The 27,320-nt window shown below is 42.3% G+C and overlaps 1 protein-coding gene across 1 annotated transcript in view; it reads right to left on the bottom strand.

Moving 5' to 3' along the window:
- Positions 1-27,079, bottom strand: part of eIF3e (eukaryotic translation initiation factor 3 subunit e) — an 80,225-nt gene extending 53,146 nt beyond the window's left edge. Inside the window, exons 1-4 of the mRNA XM_080282704.1 lie at positions 26,968-27,079; positions 19,952-20,119; positions 10,593-10,703; positions 10,063-10,185 (exon numbers count right to left, since the gene is read on the bottom strand). Coding sequence (XP_080138830.1) covers positions 10,063-10,185; positions 10,593-10,703; positions 19,952-20,119; positions 26,968-27,057 — 492 coding nt within the window. The 5' untranslated portion in view covers positions 27,058-27,079. The remainder of the gene's footprint in view (positions 1-10,062; positions 10,186-10,592; positions 10,704-19,951; positions 20,120-26,967) is intronic.
- Positions 27,080-27,320: the final 241 nt, after the last annotated feature.

Raw genomic sequence — 27,320 nt, forward strand, 5'->3', positions numbered from 1 at the left:
CGCCTCTCTTTCTCCTTTCTTCTAAGGAAGGTAAATCCAGCTTTTCCAGCCTCTCTCTGTACGACAGATCTGCCAGACTGGGGACCATCTTGGTTGCTGTTCTTTGTATTCTCTCAATCTTGTTTATATCCTTCTTTTTGTGTGGGGACCACACTACTGCTGCATATTCCAACCTGGGGCAAATCATGGCCACTATCAATTTTTTCATCATCTCCTCATCCATATAATGAAAAGCTACTCTTATATTAGTCAGGAGTTTATACGTCTCTCTAACTGTCTTGTTAATGTGTTTTTCAGGTGACAAACTGTCCTGGACCAGCACACCCAAATCTTTCTCTTCTCTCGCTTTTGTAATTGGTTCATTACCCATCAAATAATTCAATGATGGCCTCTTGGTACTTTTACCTATTTCCAATATTTTACATTTCTTTGCATTGAATTTCATTTCCCACATCCGGCTCCATTCGTGTATCCTATCCAGATCCTCCTGCAGCATTTTGCAATCCTCCTCAATCTCTACCTTCCTCATGATCTTTGCATCATCAGCAAACAGACTTGCATAACTGTTCACTCCAGCTACCATATCATTTACATAAATCAGGAACATTACTGGGCCCAACACCGAGCCCTGTGGGACTCCACTTGTTACTTCCCTCCATCCAGACATCTTATCCTTTATTACTGTCCTCATTTGTCTGTCTCTCAAAAAGTCTCTCATCCATTCCAGGAGGTTCCCATTCAGTCCTCCTATATGCTCTAGTTTCCACATTAGTCTCTAATGGGGTACCTTGTCAAAGGCCTTCTCCAAATCTAAATACACACAATCCACCCAACCTTCTCTTTCCTGAGGCACGTCAACTGCTCTTGAGTAAAAACTCAGCAAGTTGGAAACACATGACCTTCCACTTCTAAATCCAAACTGACTATCAGCCATTCATATGTGTGTGTGTGTGTGTGTGTGTGTGTTGCAACCTACATTATTCAGAATGCCGTATACACATTATTCTAATACTTAATTTCAAAGTGCAGCTCATATTAAAAGTTCAAATAACGTGCCATTTCTCAACCTGCTTGTCAGTCACATGTACCAGCCACCTAATGCACCTCCTTTTCTTATTAACGAGTCTGTCCTACAGACAAAATCACACTCGCCTCAACTGACAACAACTTGCTCCTACCAAAACGAAATACAGTATACTGTATATGATTCATATAAATATTAAACCAGTAAATTAATGGAATTTACTGTATAACCATTTTCACAGTTTGTGATGAATGGTGTGTGTACAGGGAGGGACCATTGTGGTGTGGAGGTTGGTGGGTGCAAAACCAGCCACACACACACTGCCAGTTACCAATTTGGCACTAGATATACTGTAGTGCTTTTCATACAAATTTTGGCACAAATAGATCTTGGATTTTACTCTATCTTGCACATCTTGAAGTCCAGTTTAGCTCAAAAATATGAACTGTTCACCTATAGCATAATGCTTTTCAGGATTTCTGTTTTGCAACAATGCACACTGTTGTTGATGCCAGTGTGTGTCCAAATGTCAGGGTGGGAGGACAGCTATGCAGATGATGGTAGCATACACTCCATCATATAGTCTTTCTGGTAATTTTTTAAAATACATGTATATACTGTGTAGTATTTGAGTATGTTTATTTTAATTCAACATTTGAAAATCCTCTTGACTGGTGGTATTTTTAATACAGTAATCCCTCTATTATCCGGACGTCCACTACCTAGACAATCCATTACCTGGACGCAGTGATCTGGCTGTTTCGAAACCATTATTCATACATTTTTCCATTCTATCCAGACAAAATGCTTGCGTCCAGGTGGAAATTATGGCCGCATGAACATCTTTGCCCCACTGGAACGGAATAGCCCGGTGGTGCTAGACGCTGTGATCCGGCTGTTCGAAACAATTATTCGTACATTTTTCCATTCTATCCAGACAAAATGCTTGCATCCAGGTGGAAATTATGGCTGCACAAACATTTCTGCCCGGTATGGAGGGGAATAGCCCGATGGCGCCACACTGCCTGGCTGGGGTACAGTAGTTTCCGCCAGAGACCCCCTCAGTCGTTCCCAGCTCCCACTTAACCACATAGTGAACAGCTCCTCTCAGACAGTTGTTATGGCAGCACACATGGTGGCTTTTGTGGTTGTTCCCTACCTGCTTCAGGCCTTACTATTCCTTGCATGCCTCTTCCTAGGGTGTGTGATGATGGCACCTCCACATGAGAAATGAAAAAGGGTAGTGACTGATCTGGGATGGTTCAGTCATGAATGGTGATGATTTTATTCTAGTTTACTGTACTGTGAATGGTGGTGATTTTATTCTAGTTTACTGTACTGTACCATGATTTTATTCTACTTTTCAATGATTTTATTCCATTTTACCATCATGTTTTGTATGCCCACTGCATTTCTCATGTTTAGCCAGTGTTTTTCATACCACTGCTGGGTATGACCCTGCAGTGGTGACTGCAGGTCTGTGGTTGATAGGTGTCATTGACCAAGGTACGGTAATTGCTTGGCTGTGGTTGATAGGTCTGCTTGACCAGTGTTAAACAACAGGAACAAGTGTTGTACAATGTGCTCTTGTGTCTTTTTACAACGGATTTCAAAGTTAGGCTATACAGTATGCGAAGGGGGGCCAGGGGAGAGGAAGTCCATTACCTGGACAGATTCATTTCCCAGACATGCCTTTGGCTCTATTATACTGGATAATTGAGGGATTACTGTATACTGGTGAGAAACAAGGTTACACAGTACTGTACAAGGTTGATGGATGGACAAATTACTACAATTAATAGACCTATAAGGAAATGCCAAACCAACTTCAGCGCCTTTATTAAAAAAAAGCTTTATGAATAAGTGTACAGTACACTATAGTACTGTTCTATTTGTTGTTAATTAAGTGATAATTTTGGGTACCTGCCCTTTCCTCTCTTCCTTCCTCTTCTGTCTTTCCTTCCTTCATTCTTTCCTTTTCCTACTGTTAACGGGTGACTCTACACTGAGTGACAAGCCAAATGGTTTCCTGTACACCAAGAAACCATTTACTATACTGGGTTTAGTACTGTTCTATTTGTTGTTAATTATGTGATGCTCTTGTGTACCTGTGCTTTCCTCTCTTCCTTCCTCTTCTGTCTTTCCTTCCGTCATTCTTTCCTCTTCCTTCTGTCAACGGGTGATTCTACACCAAGTGACAAACCAAATGGTTTCCTGTACACCAAGAAACCATTTACTGTACTATACTGGATGGTAACCAAATAACCAAATTACAGTGCCTGATCGGTAGGTTGATAATTAAGGCACTCCAATTGGATTGAGCCGGTGCAGGTTTCTATCCCTGGGGTGATTGGGGTTTATTGCTCATGCACTTCCACTCTGAGATGAGTGAGGCTGGTTGCTCTCATCTTAAATGTCAGGATCAACTTGCCTAGCCCCAGGCTCCTCAGCTCCTCAAGGGGCAACACTGGATTAGATGATGAACGAATGAATGATTAAGATTTAGGAACAATTTACACAGTGTTAGGTGGGGCAGCGGGGCTGCTTTTACTCAAAGCCTTGCGAACATAACCCTCACATAAGCTGCAATACAGCTTCTGTATATACAGTGGGCTCGCACAGTGCGCGTCACCGCAGTGCGCGATTCGCCTTGTGCACAAGTGACCAAAAATCATAACCAAAAACCCTTTAATGCGCGAATTTACCGCACAGAACACGAGGCAGAGGCAAGGAGTGGCTCAAAAATGCCATTTTCTACTAGTGAGTGACCACCCCTCACAAAGCGCGTCACGTGTCGTCATGTTGATGCGCCAGACAGAGTCAAGTTGAGCAGCCTAGCGTGATGGAAGGCAGGACTGAGCTGTGTATGTCAAACATTAGCAAGATCCTTGCTGCCGTGGATAAGCTCAAGGAAGAGATAAAGGAACAGGAAGTGAGCAACCTAAGAACGGAGGAACTTCTGGTTGGTATCGACAAACTCTTCCGTTTCTACACAGACAGGCACAGGGAAGAAATAAACACTTGAAGACAGACGCTTATAACAAGCTACACACAGCGAGCTCAGGTTGGTGAAATGGCGGAACCATCGACATCGTCTGCTCCTGTTCCTGTTGAGGATGAAGAGGATGCAATGTCAAAAGTGTCAGCATTAGACTTTGAAGGGTTTATGGCCGAAGTGAGTGACTTTGATGCTCCTGGGGAAGGTGATCAAGAGGAGTCTGCGGAGGGAAGTGTTGGTGCGGTGGGGAGTGCGGCGCTGTAAGTGCTGCCGCGCCTCGGAACCCCTGTTATTTAAGGTCATCAGGCCTGTTGTCTACTGTTGTTAAGGTGACTACCCATATTTTTGTTATTGTAGCTATAGCTTTAGTACAATGTCTGAAACATATGACCTTTATTATGTCTCTAAGGGCCAAAAAATGTCCAGGTATGAGGGGGTACCGCCCATATGTAATTATTCCCATAAGATTATGTATTCCTAGTATGCGAATTCCCAGTGCACGAGCTCGTGCACCGCCCAATCTCTCGCGCACTGTGCGAGCCCACTGTATATACAGTGGAGTCTCTTTTTCCGAAAATCATGGGACACTCAAAATTTCGTTTAATCGATTTTTTGGGATAAAAGATTCTGTAATAATATGTAGGATACAAGGGAACAGTACTGTACTCACCCATCACCCATTTATAGCCCACCACCACCACCAGCACCCCAAAAGCCACTCAGCCATCACCACAACACTTAATACACTGTAGTAACTACTGTACGTATGTAACTGCAATTTTGTAACTGTAATAGAAACTGTCAACTTAAATAAATCTTCACTCAAATAAACTTAAAAAAAACCTTCACCAAAACAATTACATAATTCACTGTAAGCATTTGAAACAAATAAAGTCTTAAACCTAATTGTTTTTTCATATTTTCTGTTTCCTTATTCAATTATATCATCATCCACATCATTCAAATCTTCCAAGGTGGTGGATGCAGGTGAAGGAGTGGGCAACTTGCTCACTCTAGTGACTAGCAGAGCAACCGCAAACTAACGTTAGTGGCGCAAAACAAGCCCGCCATGTTTGAATTTTCGGACAGATTTCAGATTTTTGCGGTTAATCGAAATGAGAACATTTTAGTAAAACTTACAGTTAATAGCATATTACAGTTAAAAGAATTTCGGATAAAAGAGACTCCACTGTGATATATATATATATATATATATAAAGTATATATATTCATTTCATTCATTGCCAGACGCCATGAATCCCAAACGGGATGGCCAAGGGCTTAGAGTTAACTGTTTTACAGGGAGGGGCACTAATCCCCCACCAACCCCACTTGACACGTAGGGAGAACGTTATGCCAACAGCATCTGGTGTTCCCAGGCGGTCACCCATCCAAGTATTAACTAGACCCAACGTTGCTTAAATATATATATATATGTGTGACAAAAAATGATGGGATACAAAAATAACTGAGTGTACAGTTGTATTGTGTAATTTACAGGTAAGGACATGGCAAGAAACATTACAAATTACAGTATGTGAATAGAGCTCATGTAGGCACAGAAAATAGCCTGAACATCAATATACAATGCAGTATACTGTATTTGGGCCCATCTTTGCAAGAATGAACTACTGTGGAAAAATGAAAGTTACTTGTAATGCACAGGTGTGTCTGTACAACTGTGGTAATATGGTGAGATGAAGAAGAACTAACTATATATAGTTAACATGCAGTCACCTAGCACCGAATAAGCTTACACACCTCCGCAATTTACATAAATTATCTGGTCTTTGAGAGAGGTGAAGTCAGTAAATGTACAGCGAGGTTGGATGGTGAGGAATTGGAAAATGTGAGTACGTTTAAGTACTTGGGTAGTGTGATGAGTAAGGATGGAGGTTTGGAGGGTGAAGTGCTTGAAAGGGTACAGCAGGGCAGAAAGGTTGCTGGTTCTTTGAAAGCAGTGATAAGAAACAGGGAAGTGAGCATGGAAGTGAAAAAGTTACTACATGAAAGTATTGTGATACCAACTCTAACGTATGGAAGTGAAGCTTGGACGTTGTTGGAAGGACACAAGTCAAGAGTGAGAGCAGTGGAAATGAGTTATTTAAGAGGAGCCTGTGGAGTCTCATGGAGAGACAGGCTGACGAATGAGGATATAAAGGAGCGTTGTGGTGTGGATGTGGATGTGATAGGAAGCGTTATGAGGAACACACTGAGGTGGTTAGGCCATGTGGAGAGGATGGAGGGTGAAAGACTGACGAAGAGAGTGTATGTGAGTGAGGTGGAGGGGGGAAGAGGGAGGGGGAGGCCGAGGATGAGATGGAGGGATGGGGTAGAGAGGTATATGAGAGAGGGGGGTGTGAGTTGGGAGCAGGGCAGTGAAATGGCAGGGGACAGGGCGGCTTGGAGGCGATTTGTTTGTGGCCACCCCAAACGGGATTGAGGCGTCTGGCAATAGATAGAGAGATAGATCTTTGCACTCTTTGTACTCATGTTATAAGCCAAAGTTACCACTCCATCAAAGTTATGTTGAGACATATTCATAGCAAAGTACTGTTAAACAGTTGTGAATGGTGAACATTTTTGTATTCCACAATGAAATGAAAAGCTTATTCATTATGACATCCAGTTTTATGTGGCAAACTGCCACCGTCATGTGATGAGATGTGGACGTTGCTATGGTAATCACACAGGTGACTCATCTACCAGACTAAGAAGATGTAGTGTTGTCAAATAGAGATTTCCAAAACTTATGAAGCTTTATTTTCATGTCAGCGGCAATACAACCAGTAAAACACCTTTGTCGGTGAGGTATGAGCAAGGTCATTTAAATCCAAAAGCACTGAAATGTTGCCCTACACCCTGAGGATGCCTTGAGTATACTGATGGCTATCTACCTACCAAGTTTCATGCCTTTATGACAAACTGTCTGGCCTGTGGCCCTATTTTGAAGATTTTCAACATGCTGCACTTGGCGCGAGTTACGTGCCACGTGCACCGGCTGGGTGTGATGAAGCCTATCAAAAACAAATCTTAAAGAATTAGGCTATCATATGGTGCAAACCAAGCAGTAATCGGCCCTGTGGTTGCTGAGATATGAGCTTCTGAAAAGCATTACAGTCAGACTGAGCCAGACTGGGTCAGGTCGCTCATATGTGAGAAAAAGGCACCACCTGACAAGAAACTCGAGACGTAATACTTACCATTTATCCATTACAGTGCAGTAGACTATTTAAAGCAATATGATTCAAGTACAGGCAAACTCCGACTTACAATACCCCTAAATGAAATATCCTGGAATAGTGATGGGGGGTAGAAATACAGTATCACCCTACCCCCCCTATTGTAGGCCTACCTCCAGTTTTGTGATAGGTTCTGATTTTTTCTTTTTTTTACCGATTTTGATGATATTTCATAATTTTTTTTCGGCTGATTCATAAACTGTTTTTAGACTTACATTAATGTGTTTTAGTCAGGTGGAGAGAACACTGTCATTTGGTGTACGGATTCTCGCCCATCAGGTGAGGTACAAAACAGTGTGGACAACTAGGTGACTCAACAAAGAATGTTTCATGTATGACCACTGAACTGTCATCTAACCTATTACAAAATACATAATATTAATTTTATATAAAAATTAATAATTATGAAAACCTTAGAGAGTAAATATTTCATGCACTGATGAAAACTGTGACATAGATAAATCATGTGTTTACATTCGGGCTGTTCAAGGAAAAACGCTTTGAAAATACAAAGAAGTTTCTAAATAAATGTTAAATAATAAGAGAGAAGAAAATAATGGAGCTCAACATCCAGAACAGTAGCAAAAAAGACATAAAGAGGGGCCTTTAGACAGGCTATCCCGATCGCATCATCGACGATAAATCATGTGTTTACATACAGGCTGTTCAAGGGAAAACACTTTGAAAATACAAAGGAATTTCTAACTAAATGTTGGAAAATAAGAGAGAAGAAAATAAAGGAGCTTAGCAACCAGAACAGTAACAAAATACAACAGAAGGAGGGGCCGTTGAAAAGGCTACCCTGATCGCATTCCCCGTCAAGAGAATTCCCTGTCAAAACATCAGCAATTCTCCATCACAACAATTCATACTTTGGACGATTCTGCATCATTCATACATTTATTATTATGCATAACAGATGTTTATTTAACCCGCGCCGTCCCAACGACGTGAATTAACGCGGCAACATTGCAAGGTCCCTAATTTGCACAATTTTCAATTTTCGCAAGTGATTTCGAGTGATTTTTGGCACGTATACACGGGACACCTTCCTCTATTCCTCTACAAGATGCCAAGCAGGAACAATGCCTTACACCGCATAACCTCTCCCCCTCCCCCTGCATGCCATTGTCTCGGCAATTCACCTGTTACCAGTGACCTGGCCAATAAAGACATTCAGGGCCAGAGTGATTCCCCAATCGATGACAATGTGGAGGACAAAGTTTACATAGCATTAGAGGAAGAAACAGTCAGAAATGATGATCAGGTAATGTGGGAAAAAAAAGGTCATGAATGGTGATGAGTTAGTGAGTGAAACAATGCTTATAATGCCTATATTACTGTTTGAAAACCAATATACTCTTGTACTACATATAAATTCGTACCAAGTAAATAAATAAATACTGTTTATGAGTGGATAAAATAGTTACCCTCCCATAGAACTCGTTTTCTTTGGTGCCAGCCTGTTAGAAAACCCAGTCAGGTAAGGAAGTACTCGCACCTAAATCCGGTATTTTAAACCTCAGGTGAGCGATTTCTCTATGAATTTTCGATGTTTCTTACCAAAAGCGGATGTTTGAGCTAAAAAAAAAAAAAAAGGTCCAAAAACGTCGGTATGGGGCGGGTTAATTGTCCCGGGACTGTCTGAAGGTGGGATTGCATACAATGCTGCTGTTTCATCTCTACCGAGTTTGAATACAAGTCGGAAATCACCTTCTCCAGTGACCTTGACTGGGTATGAGCTTGACAGGCACTGGTTTTAGGCTTAGGTTAGCTTCTTTTACAGCTGTTAGACCATTTAGATTGGCTTTTTGGGGGGACTCATTTGTGTGGGTTTAGAACTTGGTTGGGGGGGAAACCCTAGGCTCAAAAATGCATCCCTATACTTTACATGTTAAATCTCGTCCAAGATATGATACCCCACCTAGCGATGGGTTTTTATTTAACCGATTGCATTATTAAACTGGGGTATGCCTATACAGTAAACATCAGCAATAAAGTGACAAGAAATTACAAAATTGTACTATGGTGGCATCAGGTAACTGGTGGTGCACTGGCGATGAGTAGAGCACCCTCTCCATACACTGAATAGGGTGATGCAACGTCTGCTAAATGTTCACCACTCTCTCCACTATTTATAAAATAACGGTACTGTACACATACAGCTATGCATGATTTGTGCTGTATGTATATGTATCATTTATAAACAGCCTCATCTAACTAGATTCTTGTCTGATGGCAGTTTTAGAGTTTTTCTTTTATTTTCACCACACCCACAGTCTATAATATCAAACTTTAATGCAAACTGCCTAATTTTATCTTTGTTTTTCTTTACTTCCAAAAGTCTGTTTGGCAACACCATACTCGTCCAGGAGTTTCCTGCTGGAACACCAGCTCCTAATTTACCCGGCATTTTCATTCAATCAGCAATAGTTAATGTTACATGCTTCCCCTTGAAACATCTGATATCTTTGCAAAAGCTCCACTTGCATTAAGTACTTGTAAGAAATATAAACTTTAAAATACCAGTTAAAAAAGAAAAAATGGTTGATGCTAAAAATACTTGCTATGTTGGAACAAAGCCTTTTGGCACGCATAATCAGGGGGGAGGGGGGAGCTTTCCATTCACCAAGTTAAAGATAGGAATTACTTCAAACATATTTTTAGAGCTCATAATGATTCAGTTTTGTCCGAATGAACCAAAATCTAGACCAAAGGGGTCCTGACCTGAGAGGTTCTACTATATTTCAATTTCACATTTAGATAACATCCTACAATACAGTTCTTCAAGACTGTACCTTATCACTGACAGGGACAAGGCCACGGTGGAGGTACAGGTAGTCAGAGGCACCTGTGTAATTCCCACACTCATACTGGAACTTAGCAAATGAATACAGGGTGTCCAACATCTCTGGGCTAAACTGCAAAACAGAAAGACAGCTTGTTGCAGTACCAGTTTAGATACTGTTATCAGTCTACTGAGGAGGACTAAGTTCACCTACTATTCCCATGTATCTACTTCATATTCTGGGCATGTCCAACACTGTCCTCCCTAATATATCACACAATTAATAGAATTATCTATAGGCACAGAATATACTCAGTCTCTCTCAGCTTAAAAATGTTAGCTAGCTGAGAAAAGTGAGAAGCAGTGAAATATTAGGCAAACTTCTGGCAATGACTATATAATAAGCCTTCATTATAAGTCAGCTTTTTATATACATTTGTTATTATATTCGCAGCATACAGGAATTAAAATAAAACTGCCTACTGAAATCTGATTCTTACTTTTACATATCAAGGATACTAAACTGAAAGCACTACTTACATCATGGTTATCAATGAGGTACTGCATAAGTGTACGATGGTCACGTGACGTCTGAAGTTGCTTCTGCACTTCGCTGTCACTAAAAATCTTGAAGATGGGCTCAGTCTCTGTCTGTAATATAAATTACTATCAAATATCACTTTTAACAATATGACTCAGTTTTTGTTTATTTACCTCTGAACATCCATATTAATCCCTTGAACCCAGTGATGCATTTTCTCCACTTTATTTTTGCAGCTACCATGAAATTTTATTCACATTTGAGTAGTATCCTTGCAGTTAAAAGGGCATTGAATGCTACACAGTATTTAACTCCTCCAGTCATATACAGTATATATATATATATATATATATATATATACATATATATATACATATATATATACATATATATATACATATATATATATATATATATATATATATATATATATATACATATATATATACATATATATATATATATATATATATATATATATATATATACACAGTACCCTCACGTCCAACACGCGTTTGTCCAACATATTTCGGGTCCAACACAGTCACCAGAAAAAATACAGTATTAACATACTGTATTTTATTATAACATGGTGCCTCACAGCTATCACGGACCCAACCCCTAGAAGTGGCAGAAGTCAGGAGTTCTTCCCTTGCACAGTGATACTTAGTCCTAAACGATACCCACTGCCTATCCTAGTGACACCAGCCAATCAAAACTCGCAAAGCTCGGCCCCACTGCCCACGTTTGTGATGCCATTTAATCAAACCTCAGAATGTGGTCATGTGATGAAAGACTGCAAGGTGTGAAGGAGTTGCTGAGGACGTGACAACCTCAGTGCAGCGGAGAGAGGAGACAACAATGGAGGAACCAATGCATCAAGTTGCAACGATTGACGAGGCACAAGTCAAGACTGGCTGCTGCTGGCACCGACTCACCTCCTCCAGACCTCCCCATGAATCTGCAGCATGTCACTGAGATCCTACATGCTACTGAGATCCTAAAAAAGGCAGTCAACAAGGAAAACTACAAAATTCATCATCAGGAAGTGCTTAGTAATGTGGAGAACTGTGTGCATTATGCTGATCTGCACAGGAAGCACATCAACCAGAGGAGTCAGTCACTCATCAGTAAGCTTTTCCAGCATCACCAGGATGATAGAAGAGTGGTAGAGGAAGCTGGACAACAGGCAGCACCTTTCCCTGATGATGATAATGTTTCTATGGATGATTTCAAAGGCTTTAAGAGTGAGGTTGAGGAGGAGGAGCAACAAATACTGCCCAGTGACCTCAACGACCCTCCTCCAGGGGGTCAGTAAGACTATCTACAGCCTCGGAAAACACCTGTCCTTTCCAACAAGCTCATTAACACTCACTTTAAAGGTCAGTAAATATTAATGGTATCGAAATATTTCTGAGTTAATTTTTAGGGACACTGTTCTAAGGTTTATTGACAATATTATTTTTTCCAGTAAGTTCTTTTATTTGTCCAAATTATGTGTGTGTGGATGAAAGGATGCAAAGATATGTAATGGATGCAAGAGCTTATAGAGGTTGGGGGAGTGGACTTTCTGACCACTACTTGGTGGTGGCCAGAATTAGGATACAAGTAAGATGGAGGAATAGAAGAAGGGAAACAAGAGAGGAAGGAGTAGTTCCATGGAGAGTGGAAAGGTTACAAGAGGATGAGAAAAAGGCAGAGTATAAGTGGGTTGGTGGAGGGTTAGTGCCCCTCCCTGTAAAACAAATAACTCAGAGTCAAATGACCACCCCGTACGGGATTATGGCGTCTGGCAATAAATAAAAAAAAATAAATAAATAAATAAATAAAAATAAGAGAGAAGTGGAGGAACGATTGGGCATATATGAACTGGAGCAGATGGGGGACGTTGAAGGTGTGTGCAGGATATTTACAGAAGAAATATGTGCAGCATGTGATGTGGTGTGTGGGAGGAAGAGAAGACGGAGGGGGGTGCAAGGAACGGCGTGGTGGACTGAAGAGGTGAGACAGGCTGTGGCACAAAAGAAGAAAGCATACAATGTATGGATGAGAAATAGGGGCGTGGAAGAAGTTGAGAGGCGGAAGAGAGAGTTATATGTACAGTAGAAAGGAGATATGTATGAAAGCATGGATGAGTGAAACTGTGCCAGCAAGAGTGGAAAAAGGCTGTGACTGTACAAATGTACAAAAATAAAGGTGAGCAAAGTGAGTGCAAGAATTATCGTAGCATAAGTCTATTGAGTGTTGTAGGGAATGTATATGGAAGAATTATTAGAGAGAAAGTAAAAAAGATATCAGAAGTCCTAATGAGTGATGAACAGGGTGGCTTTAGAAGTGGCAGAAAATGTGTCGATCAAATATCTGCAGTGAGACAGATAGTGGAGAAGGATTGTGAGGAGGGCTATAAGGTGTTTATGGCATTTATGAATCTCCAAAAAGCATACAACAAAGTAGACAGAGAAGGACTTTGGAAGGTTTTGCGCATGTACAGTGTAGATGGTAAGCAGACTGTAGGGAGGCATATGTATGGGTAAATGGGCATCCAAGTGAATGGTTCACAATCGATGTGGGCATGCGACAAGGTTGTGTGATGTCCCCATGGTTGTTCACTATGATACATGGATGGGATGGCACTGGTAATGAATGGTGATGGATGGAATATCTCAAATTTGTTTTATGCTGATGATGTAGTGCTTCTTGCAAGTACCAAACAAGAGCTTGATAGGCTAGTGCAGAGTTTTGCTTAAGTCTGTGAACATAGTGCCTTAAGAGTAAATGTAGAAAAGAGTAAAGTGATGGTAACTGAAAGAGAAGGTGACTCCCTGTGTGATGTTACAGTGAATGGAGAAAGACTGGAATTGGTGAGAGATCAAGTATCTGAGTACAGTGTTAGAAAAGAGGAAAGTGTGCATAAGAAGTGTAAAGTAGGGTGACACAAGAAAGAAAGGTAGCTGGTGCTATGAGGGCCTTGATAAGAAACAGAGGTTTGAGTGTTGCAGCTATACGAGGCTTACATGAAGGACCGTTAGTGCCAACTTTAACATACAGTACGGATGTGAGACTATGGTGTGGCATGAAAATGAAAATTCATGAGTGAGAGCAGAGGAAATGGGACAGCTGAGGAATGTACAACGAGTCTTCGAGATACAAAAAGGATGGGGACCAAAAAAAAAAACTTTCGTAATTCAAAATTTTATACTGTATATCGGAACGATTTTCCCCATTGAAATACAGTAACCCCTCCAATATCCGGATCAATAGAGCCATCGGTAGGTTCGGATATTGGTTTCGTCCGGATATTGGGCCCCAGCTTATGGACTTGTACTTACGGACCCTAACACAGAGAAACACCTATACAACTCCCTCCGGACATGCATAGCACCTATTTAACACCCAAATCACACCAATAAGGCACATAAATGACTGAAATAAATGCAATAGAAACATAAAATGTGGGTTTAGAAGTATGTTCATACATTAATAAACATTCTGGTACTTATGGACTCTAACCGAACCTAACCGAACTCTGAAAAACACATTCCTACTGCACATGCATGAGGTAAGTTTAGTATGGAAAGAAGTACAGTATGACACTTTCTGGTAAGTATAGTATGGGAAAAAATACAATATGAAACATTCTAGTAAATATAGTATGGAAAATAGTACAACATGAAACATTTTGGCTACTTACAGCAAGTCCCTGGCCACCTCGATGAATAACCGCCTCCTCTCGGACTCTGACAGTAAGAACGATTTCCTGAAGCACTTGCACTACACTCTTCCTGAAGTCTTGCACTGAACTTAGTCACTAACACACAGAAGTCCGTTCTTTTCACAGTGTTCACTTTAGTCCAAATAATGTTCCATTAAATTTAAGTGTTGCACATTAACTTTTCCCAATTTTTTTAAGTTTCCAAAGCCAAAACAAAGAAGGTTATGCGTTAAATTTCTTTTCTACTTAGTCTTTTCTCCCAACTTGAAAACCTTAACACAACACACCGTTTTTTTCACTGCACAACACTCAAAATTCCCGTGTGGTCTAGTGGAGAAGTTCTTGCTGTTTATTCACTGTCAGAGCCCGAGAGTATCACTGGCAGGCGTCCAAGGGGTGCATCGGTGGGTAGTGGTGATGGCGCACCGACTACAGAAGACTCTGAAGACAGCCGCAAACTCACGTCGAGCGGTGACTCCACTGTAGCTGATGCTGGGCTGTGGCTCGGAGCATGAGGGCCTGTCTTGGGAAGGCAACGGGAGTGGAACCAGGGCTTGGCACAGCGGGGGTCACGGGCTGAAAAAACTGTCAATCGTTGACTGACGCAAGGACCGACGATTCTGGCGATTGATGATGCGCTGCCGGAAAGCACGCACTTCCTCCACGAGTCCCAAGGGCCCCATCTCCCTGTCGCAATCCGGGTGTTCCAGGTAGTCTAGGATGAACTCTAGATGTTCCCGGAGTGCGCTCAGCTTGGGGATGGCTGGAGTAGTGTCCTGCTGGGCGGAGTCTGCATCATCATCGCCTTCGTCGTCGGAATCTTCAAGTTCGGGACTGACACCAGCAACCGAAGACGCGATCTCGATATCAGACGACGTCTGATACCCAGGATCGCCCTCGCCATCGTCCAACCACTCACGAACATCGTCCACATCAACATCGTCGCCGTGCATGGAAGTCATCCACGTCAAACCCTAGGAAATCGTACTCCACATCTGTTCCGAGAAGCAGATGAGACCAACCATTTTCAAGAGTTTTCACAGGGACTTCCATGCACTAGCCCAGTTGTACAGCGCAGACTTGATGTTGTAGCGGCGAAGGTTTTCCAAAGTCCGCTTGCCTCGAGTGTCACGTCCTTCCCTGCGCTCGTCCTCGTCCTCGAGAACCACCATCACCTCGTCCAGGAACTTCCGACGGTACAGGCGCTTTGTTGCCACGATCACTCCTTGGTCCATTGGTTGAATGAGAGCAGTCGTATTAGGTGGCAGAAACATGCACCTAATACGGTCATTCTCAGCAACCAAGTCCTTGTCGCACGGGTGGGCAGGTGCATTGTCGAGGAGAAGGAGAGCCTTTACCTGGTCGCGAGGAATTCCCAGTGTCTTCGTCTGGTAATGTATGACCTCCTTGACGAAGTGATGGTGAAACCAGTCTTTGAAAATCACAGCTGTGAACCATGCTTTCAAAGAATGGTACCATACGACAGGAAGGACATCCATCACCCCACGAAGGCACCGAGGCTGCTTTGCACGGCCAACAATAACGGGCTTAAGCTGGTGCATGCCGTTAGCATTGGCACAACACAAAGCAGATATCCGTTCCTTAGAAAGCTTGCGGCCAGGTACACGCTTCTCCGTCTCATCGGCGAGAGTGTTCGTTGGCACCGAGCGATAGAATAGGCCAGTTTCGTCAGCGTTATAGACTTGACCGAGAGTGAGGCCCTCCCTGTCGATCAAGCCTTTCACCTTGTGCCGAAACTCGTCCACTCCATCCTCGTTAGCATCCAATGCTTCGCCATGTGCTTTATGGTTAGTAAGGCCATGTCGTAACTTGAACGTGAAGAGCCAACCCTCGGATGCCTTGAAGTCAAGGGCGTCGTGAAGCCTTGCAAACTTCTAAGCAGCAGCCTTCAGCTCCGCTCCACGTACCATCACACCAGCTGCACGTTGCTGTCGATACCAAATCAACGTGGAGCGGTCGATCTCTGCATACTTGGGGGTAAACATAACCTTCCTCTCCACGCAGTGCGTTGCTTCTCGACGAGAAGTCAGCCGTGTACTGCATGAGCTTGTCTCGGGAACGCTTGATATCGAACAAAGTCGACCGGGCCAGGTTGAACTCACGGAGAATGCGAGAGGAAGACCAACCCGCATCAACCTTCTCCAATATCTCCCGTTTCTTCTCCAGAGTCAACACCACTCTCTTCCTTTTCTCAGGAGGCGGGGCCATCATCACACACACTAAGAGTATGGCAGAGAGCAGCAGGAGGCCTTGAAGCAAGTACGGCACCACCACAAAAGTGAGCACGTGGGCAGCCATGGCGAACAGCGCAGGTCTTGTCGCGGTGAGAGACAGGCGGGAAGTGGGGAGGATGCAGCGGCGCTCTATCGGATGTCGGAGGAATGACGAACCAAAAACAATGCCTCTGGAGCGCGCGGCAAGTTCAAATTACGGACGGCAAAAAAACGATTTTTTTTCCAATTTTTTTGGATTTTCGGACCATTTTGGGAATGTTTGATCCCAGGACGATAAGGTTCGGTTAGTGGGGATGTTCGGTTATTGGGTGTCCGGATATTAGAGTGATTACTGTATACATAAAAATGGGGGGATGCTTCCCAGGATCCCCTCAGAGCCCCCACCTAAACTTTACCCCTCCTATTTCGAAGCAAGCAATACCTGTATACAATTGTAAAGGAGGTGGCCAATTTCTTGTACATCTCCTTTTTCTTCATCACAGTCACAACGGTGGACGCTGCAAGGCCTAAAGCATGCCAAATCTTCGAGACTCCCTGCCCCTCCTCGTGGCGTCTTATAATTTCCAATTTCCTTTCCAGAGTTAGAGTACGGTGCTGCTGCTTCTTTGCAGCAGGATCCCCTGATATTGAAGATGATGCTGGGTGCTTGGGAGGCATGGCAAAATAATATGAAAAGGTGAAGAGCTGCAAAAATATCCACATGTACAGCAAAGCTGTGAGGAGAGGTGGAATGTGGACTCAACTGAGAAGCGCGAGAAAATTTGTTAACCAGAGAGGGGTTAGTTCATTTTCTCTCCACATGCAAGCGCGGTGCATAGCACCGCGCCCATTTTGAATTTTTTGTATTTCCTTTCGTATCGCTTTTCGTATCACTGAGACAGATATTTTCGTAATGTGGAATCTGTCCTATATTCATCGCTTTCGTACCATCGAAAATTCGTACTTCGGGTTTTCGTGTTTCGAAGACTCACTGTATGTGGAGTAAAGAGAGTGGAGAGGATACGAAATAATGTGATTCATGGAAGATGTGGGGTGAAGAAGTCTGTGGACAACAGAATCAAAGAGAGTGTACAGGTAAGCCCTTAATTCACGCGAGGGTTACGTTCCCAGACCCTTCGCATACGTGGTAAATTCGTGTATATGTTCTACCCTTGTGTGCAAATAATTACGCATGTCTACTAAGTATATTACATCTGAATAATACTGTTTATGCACTACATACACCTTATAAACTAGCATAAAGTATGAAAAACAACAAAAATGTAAGAAATTTAACACTGAAACCTGACAAGCACAGGCATAGATGGAGACACTTCAGCAGTCTGGTGCACAAGCCCTCACTGCTTCCCATATGCTACATTCTGCCTTCTTTATTGTCCAAACAGTTGACTCATTCACCCCAAACACACGGTTCCAAGCCAGTTCATAGGCATAGGTGGAGACACTTCAGCACAGTCTGGAGCACTAGCCCTCACTGCCTCCCATATGCTACGTTCTGCCTTCTTTATTGTAAGAACAGTTGACTCACCCCAAACACACAGTTCCAAGACAATTCACCACGAAGTCAATTCATCATCAAAACACAGATGATTTCCTGTCATTCTATAAATATACTTATTATTGATTAATTAATACTTTAATAACTAATTTTCAGGGGGATTTTATAACTCATATAAGTAAAAAACTAGTGTACTGTACTTGCTAAATAAACTGGTATGTAAATAAATGACGGGGAATCGTCCTGACAGAGAATTGTCGCCGACATTCCTCCCTTAAGTTTGTCCAACACTTTAACTTTCTCTGTCAGCAACATCACTTTACTAGTCCGTTTTGGTGTGTTACCACATGCATCACTAGCACTACGCTTAGGCCCCATGTTGGCAGACAAGGCAAGCAATCACTGGAAGGCAGAAAAATAAGCCACAAATAACGATTCGAGAGTCACGCATGGTTTGACCATCGGATTCAAACTAACTGTGTGGTGCCTATTTTACTACTGCCTGGTAGACCGACCTCCCACACACACACACACACACATATATGTATGCACACGTGCAGCAGGTAGGCATTTTTATATTTTATATATTTCTCTTGTATATTAAAATTATTTATTTGAATACTATAATTTTATGTTTTAATTACTGTACGAAAAATTCATGGATAACCGAAATCGCGTGAAAAAAGTTCGCGTGAATTAAGGGCTTACCTGTACAGGGAGTCCCCGATATACGAAAATTTGAAGGTAAGTGAAAAATATAGGCAAATCCCCCTATACAAAAGGCATATGCTTTGATGGCACGAAAAGCACTACGAGAAAATTATTCAAATTTGCCGTGCAACTGACCGCAGCGCCACTATTATGTATGGCGAGGCAAGCAACTACCTCCGCTTCGTCCCAGTCTGTTCCCACTTTCCAGCTGTGCAGTGTGTGCCTTCTGTACTCCGAGAATCTTTCACATCTTGCATCATGCCACCCAAGCGTCCTTCACCATCATCTGTGGAGCCTCTCAAGAAGAAGCAACACCGAACCCTGACACTGGAGTGCAAGCTCGAAATTATCAAGAGGCACGAGGAAGGTCAGGGCATGAGTGAGACTGGGCCTCACCTGTATACACTGTACAGTACTGTTTTCTATTTTTTACTCACTAACTTGATAAATAAACAACTGCTCAAAGTTCATTTAGCTTTTATTAACATTTCTACTTAGATTTAAGCGCTTACAACCAGCACAGTACAGTACAGTGTAGTTGGCTGACAGAATCTGGGGGGCTCCTGGAACACATCTCCTCATTTTCTTACAATTCTTATGGGGAAAAATGCTTCAATACAGCATAAGAAAATCGATATACGAAAGATTTTAAAGGTACCTAACCCTTTCGTCTATTGGGGACTCCTTGTACTGAGATGATATGGTCCTGTGGAGAGAATGGAAAACAATAGGGTGGTGAAAAATGTACATCTGGGAGAATCTGAAAGAGGTAGGAGGTGAGATTGGCCAAGGAGAAGGTGGAAGGATAAGGTGGATGATTGTGTGAGGAAGAGAGGTATGGAAGTCGGTGAGGCTAGGGGACTGACAAGAGATCGAGCTTGCTGGATGAATGTTGTGAGAAGTAAATGATCAGGGATTTGGCGCCCTTTTTTAACGTGACAGCATTCAGACTGACTCTTATCAGATACATTTAAGTGAAGCTACACAATGTGGTGAAAGTTTTTGGCATATCAGATAAAGCCAAGATGAATGATGAATGAATGGAAGCATGGCCCACTGGAGTGGGCAAACTTGGGCTGTCTGGATGTTACTAGTCCTAACCCAGCCCTAGGGTGGGAAAGGAGGTCTGGATGATAATGATGATGATAAATAACTATTACTGACAAATACTATTCATCTTACCTGTAAACGTTTTAATTCGGACACAACACGGGACCTGCGCTCCGGCAGTTCAGTGGGGACAGGCTGATCTGGGTACAGGGAAGCATGAATGTCCATAGCAAAATCCACCATGTTTGTACTGGATAGCAGTTCCAATTTTGCCCGCTGAAGATCTGTTTCATCATAGATCTAAAAAGAAAGAAGTAAAATTGTATACCATTACTGAAACTGTAGCTTAGCAGCAAAATTTACTTACTGAAATTTCAAAATCAACCCCTACAAATCATGCAAAAACAGTAACAACAAATCCTATTTTTACCCCCTCCAAGAGGCAAGAGCCCAGGGCTAGGCTACCACTAACCAGTGCACTGATGGGTGGATGACCAACCTACTGTACTTGCCTTGATTGTTGTTATGGTTTAACCTCAGCCTGTCTGGCCCAACAGACCTGTTGAACACAGGTAAACAACTGCTTCTGTGAGGTCGCCCTACAAGTAAAGAACATTATATACACCATACATGGAACCGATGTCCCCTTGTGATAAACAGCACCTTGGCAGGGTCAGACCAGGGTTCTTTCCCACAGTGAGGTGCAGGGAAATATGAAGAGGTTTGGCTGCAGGGTGGGCACTACATCTTCACCTACAGTACACAGCATTAACATGTGTAGACTCCTCATTGGCACCACTTTCCTTGGTGGCATTACAGTACTGAAAAACTTCCAGTCACCTCTTGTGGATCATATTTATATCGAGCTGTCACTCCAACTTGATCTTTCTAGCCACCATAACACTTCTCATTACTGTCTATCATTTCATTTCAGCTACATAAAAAAAAAAAAAAAAAAAAAAAAATGGCAAAAAAAATCATGCATATTATTCTGCAAAATTTAATGTGATTTTGACCTTCATTTCTATTGGAAATAAGCAATTTTTGTGATATTCCCCTCCACTCCAATTCCCAGTAATGGGGGGCTGGTGGGAATCGAAGTTTTGACAACAGGGAAAAACTGTCCACTTTCAACAACGATAGAGCTATCTATCTATCTATCTATTGCCAGACGCCTCAATCCCGTTTGGGGTGGCCACAAACAAATCGCCTCCAAGTCGCCCTGTCCCCCGCCATTTCACTACCCTGCTCCCAACTCACACCCCCCTCTCTCATATACCTCTCCACCCCATCCCTCCATCTCATCCTCGGTCTCCCCCTCCCTCTTCCACCCTCCACCTCACTCACATACACTCTCTTCGTCAGTCTTTCACCCTCCATCCTCTCCACATGGCCAAACCACCTCAGTGTGTTCCTCACAACGCTTCCTATCACATCCACATCAACACCACAACGCTCCTTTATATCCTCATTCGTCAGCCTGTCTCTCCACGTGACTCCACAAGCTCCTCTTAAATAACTCATTTCCACTGCTCTCACTCTTGACTTGTGTCCTTCCAACAACGTCCAAGCTTCACTTCCGTACGTTAGAGTTGGTATCACAATACTGTCATGTAGTAACTTTTTTACTTCCATGCTCACTTCCCTGTTTCTTATCACTGCTTTCAAGGAACCAGCAACCTTTCTTCCCTGCTGTACCCTTTCAAGCACTTCACCCTCCAAACCTCCATCCTTACTCATCACACTACCCAAATACTTAAACGTACTCACATTTTCCAATTCCTCACCATCCAACCTCGCTATACATTCACTGACTTCACCTCTCTCAAAGACCATCACTTTACTCTTCCCTACATTCACCTTTAGGTTCCGTTTCTTACACACTCTCTCAAACTCATCCACCAAGCCTTGCAGCTCCCCTTCATCTTCACTCAACAACACAGTATCATCTGCAAACAACAGTACAGGGAGTTTCCAAACACTATCCTCTCTCACCAGGGCCACTCCAACATCCACTACCCTACCTTGTACCTCTTTTATTACCCCATCCATGTACAGATTGAACAACCATGGAGACATGACACATCCCTGTTTCAACCCAACTTTCAAAGAGAAAAATTCACTTAGTTCACCATCCACACGCACTGCAGCCTTAGCACCATCATACATACTCTTCACAGCATTCAACAACTTCCCATCTACTCCATATATTCTTAACACTTTCCACAATCCTTGTCTATCCACCCTGTCATATGCTTTCTCCAAATCCATGAAAGCCGCATACAACTTCTTTCCCTTCTCTAGAAACTTTTCCACTAAAGATCTAAGAATGAATATCTGATCTACACAACCTCTTCCCTTCCTAAAGCCTCCCTGTTCTTCTCCAACTAATTTCTCTGTTCTTTCTCTAACTCTGTCTATAAGTATCCTACCATACACTTTTCCTATTATACTAAGAAGACAAATGCCCCTATGATTACCACACACTTCTTTTTCCCCTTTTCCTTTGTACAAGGGAATAATTATACCTGACTTCCAATCCTCCGGGACTCTACCTTCCTCCCAGGCCAATCTGCACATCTTCCACATCCATTCTACTACTATCTCTCCCCCATGCTTCAGCATCTCACCACACACTCCATCAATTCCTGGGGCTTTCCCCGATTTAACTTTCTTCATTGCTTCCACAACCTCTATCCTACTGATTTCTACCTGTCTTCTCACCTCCCTCCTTCTCCCAGCCATTCCCCAGCCACTTATACTCGCATTACTTCCATCCTCTACGTTCAACAATTCCTTAAAGTGTTCTCTCCATCTGCTCACTTTTTCTCCCTTCTCCACTAGTAATCTACCATGTTTATCTTTCACTCCCCTGCTAACTTCACTTCCACCCTGTCTTACTCTTTTCACTTCTCTCCAGAACATTTTCTTACAGTCCCTCCACTTTACACTCAAATTCCTTCCAAATTCCTGATCCACTCTCTCTTACTAATCTTTTCACCTCTCTCTTCCTTTCCACATATAACTCTCTCTTCTGCCTCTCAACTTCTTCCACGCCCCTATTTCTCATCCATTCATTGTATGCTTTCTTCTTTTGTGCCACAGCCTGTTTCACCTCTTCAGTCCACCACGCTGTTCCTTGCACCCCCCTCCGTCTTCTCTTCCTTCCACACACCACATCACATGCTGCACATATTTCTTCTGTAAATATCTTACACACACCTTCCACGTCTCCCATCTGCTCCAATTCATATTTGCCCAATCGTTCCTCCACTTCTCTCTTATACTCTGCCTTTTTCTCATCCTCTTGTAACCTTTCCACTCTCCTTGCAACTACTCCTTCCTCTCGTCTTTCCCTTCTTCTATTCCTCCATCTTACTTGCATCCTAATTCTGGCCACCACCAAGTAGTGGTCAGAAAGGCCACTCCACCAACCTCTATAAACTCTTGCATCCAATATACATCTTCGCATCCTTTCATCCACACACACATAATCAATCATTGCCTTCCTTTCATTCAGTTCACCACCCACCCTTCTCATCACTCGCCATGTATACCTGTGGATCATTTTATGCCTGAAGAGGGTATTGGCTATTACCAACCCCTCCCAGCACAGATGTCCACTAACGCACTCCCATTCTCATCTATCTCAGCAGGCACACCCCACTCACCAACTATTCCATCCACCTTCACATTACCAACTTTACCATTCATATCACCGATCAAAAACACTCTCTCATTCCTTCCAAACTTTTCCATGCACACTTTCACATTTGTCCAGAACTCTTCTCTCACTCTTCTAGCACGATCTTGCGTTGGCGCATACACACACACAATCGCCCACATTTGTATTCCAACTTTCAACTTTACCCACACAATCCTTGACCCAACTGATCCATACTGTCTTATGCTCTTCTTCCATCTTTTACTCACAACTATACACACTCCTTCCTTTGCCCTCTCATTCTCATCTACTCCTGCACATATACCCCATCCATACTCCCATTCTCTCACACTTTCTCCTCTCCATTTTGTTTCAGTTATTCCACATACATCCACTTTCGCATCCTCAAGCACCTGGACAATCTCTCTCTCTTTCACCTCATCATTCGCTCCTCTTACATTCCATGTACACATTACCAAGTCCTTTGTCCGGTCCTGGGTCGTCAACGTTTGGTCAGTCCTTGTCCGAGGCTTCTTGTTTGTTTTTTTAGTTAGTTGTTTTCCGGGGAGGGGCACTAACCCTCCGCCAACCCTTTTAGTCGCCTTTTACGACAAGCAGGGATACTGCTGATGCAGAAAAATCTTATTTGTATTGTAACAGATTTTTATCCACAAAAAAGACTACCTACCACCAGATGAACACGTATTGCCTATGTATACTAAAATACTAGTATAGTACTTGCCAAAAACTCATTCCCCTCCCCTCCATTTAATCTTCTTCCAATGCTGTGTAAAAAATGCTGTCATTATGCGTCATATGGCATGCATCCCAATTAAAAAATAAAAATATAATAAAAAAAAAAGGCCGTGGTTAGGAATACAGCAACCATAAGTATATACTGACGGACTACAATTATGGTATCCATAACCTAATCTAACCTAACAACTCTAGCATTCATTGTGTGTATAAAAGCTCTGCAAGTGCTGTAATCGTAGTCCGTCAGAGTATGTGTACAACTGCAGCTGCCATAATCCTAACCACTTAGGGAAAAAAAAAAAAAAGTGCATCATAAGGGATGCATTAAAAAAAAAAAAAAAAAAAAAAAAAAAAAAGGCAATTCTTTAACAAAAGGGGCAAACCAACCCCACCTATATTATAACAAACTTATGATCTCAAGGCAGAAAATTTTGGCATATATGCAACACTGATAGTTAACTTTTTTTTTTTTTTTTTTTTTATGTGACCGACTCTGGGCATAGGCTTCACAGCCTGCTTTCAAGGCCCAGTAGTCCTCCTACGTACCGCACACCTCTACATGTCACCACTTCGGCGCTAACACCCACCGTCCATATTGAATACATGCTAGGGCTGTCTCATACAGGACTGGTGTATTGGTATTAGCGGGGGTATTTTTACGACATGTCGGCGGGCCTTCTGCTGAATTCTGACTGCAAGAAGCAACTGGAAATAAAATTATAGCTACTACTTTTAGGGTATTTAAGCAGGGTTGCCTGCAACAATGTTTACCAACAATCTCTCCAACCAGCAACACACTGTTTACCAATCACTGCTCTGACTGAATGTGTCAATGTATCATACTCAAAACGCTAATAATTGTGTAAAAGCTACAGGAAACTTGATGAATTAACCAAAGTTAACCTATCATACTCAAAACACTAATAACTGCATCAAACTATGGCAAACTTGATGAATTAACCAAACCTATCATATTCAAAACACTAATAACCATGTCAAAGCTATGGGAAACCTGATGAATTAATGAAACCTAACCTATCATACTTAAACATTACCATAATAACCATGTCAAAGTTGCTGGTTCCTTGAAAGCAGTGATAAGAAACAGGGAAGTGGGCATGGAAGTGTAAAAGTTATTACATGACAGTATTGTGATACCAACTCTAATGTATCGAAGTGAAGCTTGGATGTTATTGGAGGCACAAGTCAAGAGAGAAAGCAGTGGAAATGAGTTATCGGAGAGGAGCATGTGGAGTCACATGGAGAGAGAGACAGACAAATGAGGAAGTGAAGGAGTATTGTGGTGTGGATGTGATAGGAAGTGTTAGGAGAAACACACTGAGGTGGTTTGGCCATTTGGAGAGGATGGAGAGTGAGAGACTGATGAGGAGAGCATATGTGAGTGAGGTGGAGGGTGAGAGAGGGAGGGGAAGGCCAAGGATGGGATGGAGGGATGGAGTGGAGAGGTATATGAGAGAAAGGGGTGTGAACTGGAAGCAGGGCAGTGGAATGGTGGGGGACAGGACGACTTGGAGGCAATTTGTTTATGGCCACCCTGTAAGGGATTAAGGTGTCTGGCAATAGATAGATAAGGTATAACTTTAGAAGTAACCGTTACCAATTTTCATTATATTACGTCCCTGAACTATTCTAACTAAGACTTACCTTTTAAGCCTAGTTTGAGTTGGGGGAACAAATTTTGTAGGGATAGTCATACAGTACCTTAGGTTAGGCTATCGCTCAGTAGCTGATGAATGTCGCGCCATATTGGCTGGTGCAAGCGTGTGCACTCGGTCTTATGTCAGGCCCTAGGTTAGGCCTAGGTTAGGTTAGGCTAGGTTAGGTTGTTATTGTGGGTTCGTTTAATGCAAAATAGTGCGTTTTTAATTAATTTTGATCTTGATTTTGGGGGATAAACCCACTTTTGGAAATCTTACTCAAAGTTCCAAAAGAGGGATTTTCCCCAAAAAATGAAAGTCAAAACTAATTAAAACACAGTATTTTGCATTGGAAAACATATAAATAATAACAAAAGAAAACGTTGGTTACTTCTAAAAATTTACCGAGACAGATAGACAAAGTTATGGGAAACTTGATGAATAAACCAAACCTAACCTGATTTGACAGCCAGCTTTCAAATTTAAACACATGCATTACAATGCTTGATATGGCCATCTAAAGTCAGACACTGGCGGAATAATTATGCATTCTAAACCCTCATTTATAGCTTTCAGAGATAAGCTTATGAAAATGCCCAGCAGCTGTGGTAATCCAGGGAAAATAAATAAGTTGTGAAAGCCTCATTTCAATGGAAAATATGGTAAGGCTGTGCCGTTTGGTGAGAATTAATACGAGAGATTGTCAGTATCTACAGGGTGTTGGTAAATCTGGCCCAGTCCCGTAGCAAAACAAGCTGGCATGGTGCAAAACAGCCGTCTGGCAGGTAGCAAATGCGCCTGCCACTAGTACCTACAATACCCATCGGCAACGGTAGCCTTCCTTGGTAAATAAAAAAAAAAAAAAACACTGCCCTAACTCATTAATTATCTTAGTGGTACTTCCTAATCCACAAAGACGCAATAAAAATCATTCTTTTTCCGATTCGCCCGGTTTAGCGGTGAAGTAAACACAGGCATGCATCCCACATTGGAGGCAAGCTAATACCATTAAACGTTATCTGGTCAGTTATTTCCACACAGACATATTCCATATGATCTAATTTGCTTACCCCTTTGACAGACAAGAATTCCATCAACGGAAAGACCAAGTGACGGTCCAAAAATGGTCCTAATTTCGATGTCAAATCGTAGTCCGCCATCTTGGTCAGCTGAAGAGACGACTGGTGAGTGGCGAGGCTGAGAGACCGCTGTAATAAAATGTTTTTGTTAATTTCGCTTTACATACGTAACCATATATTATTCATAAAGATGAAAGAAATAATAGCTCTTAATAGTTTAATTACAGTAGCATAAAGTTGAAACCTACACTAATATTTCAAATTATTTGAGCTCGCGCATGCCGAATTATTTTTTAATCATATTTGCTTTCACCGTAGGCGAAGAGGGCATCACAACCAACAGC

The sequence above is a fragment of the Coenobita brevimanus genome, chromosome 94 (genome assembly GCF_032717465.1).
Source record: "Coenobita brevimanus isolate Jiangsu-jjx chromosome 94, ASM3271746v2, whole genome shotgun sequence".
In the NCBI taxonomy this organism is placed as follows: domain Eukaryota; kingdom Metazoa; phylum Arthropoda; class Malacostraca; order Decapoda; family Coenobitidae; genus Coenobita; species Coenobita brevimanus.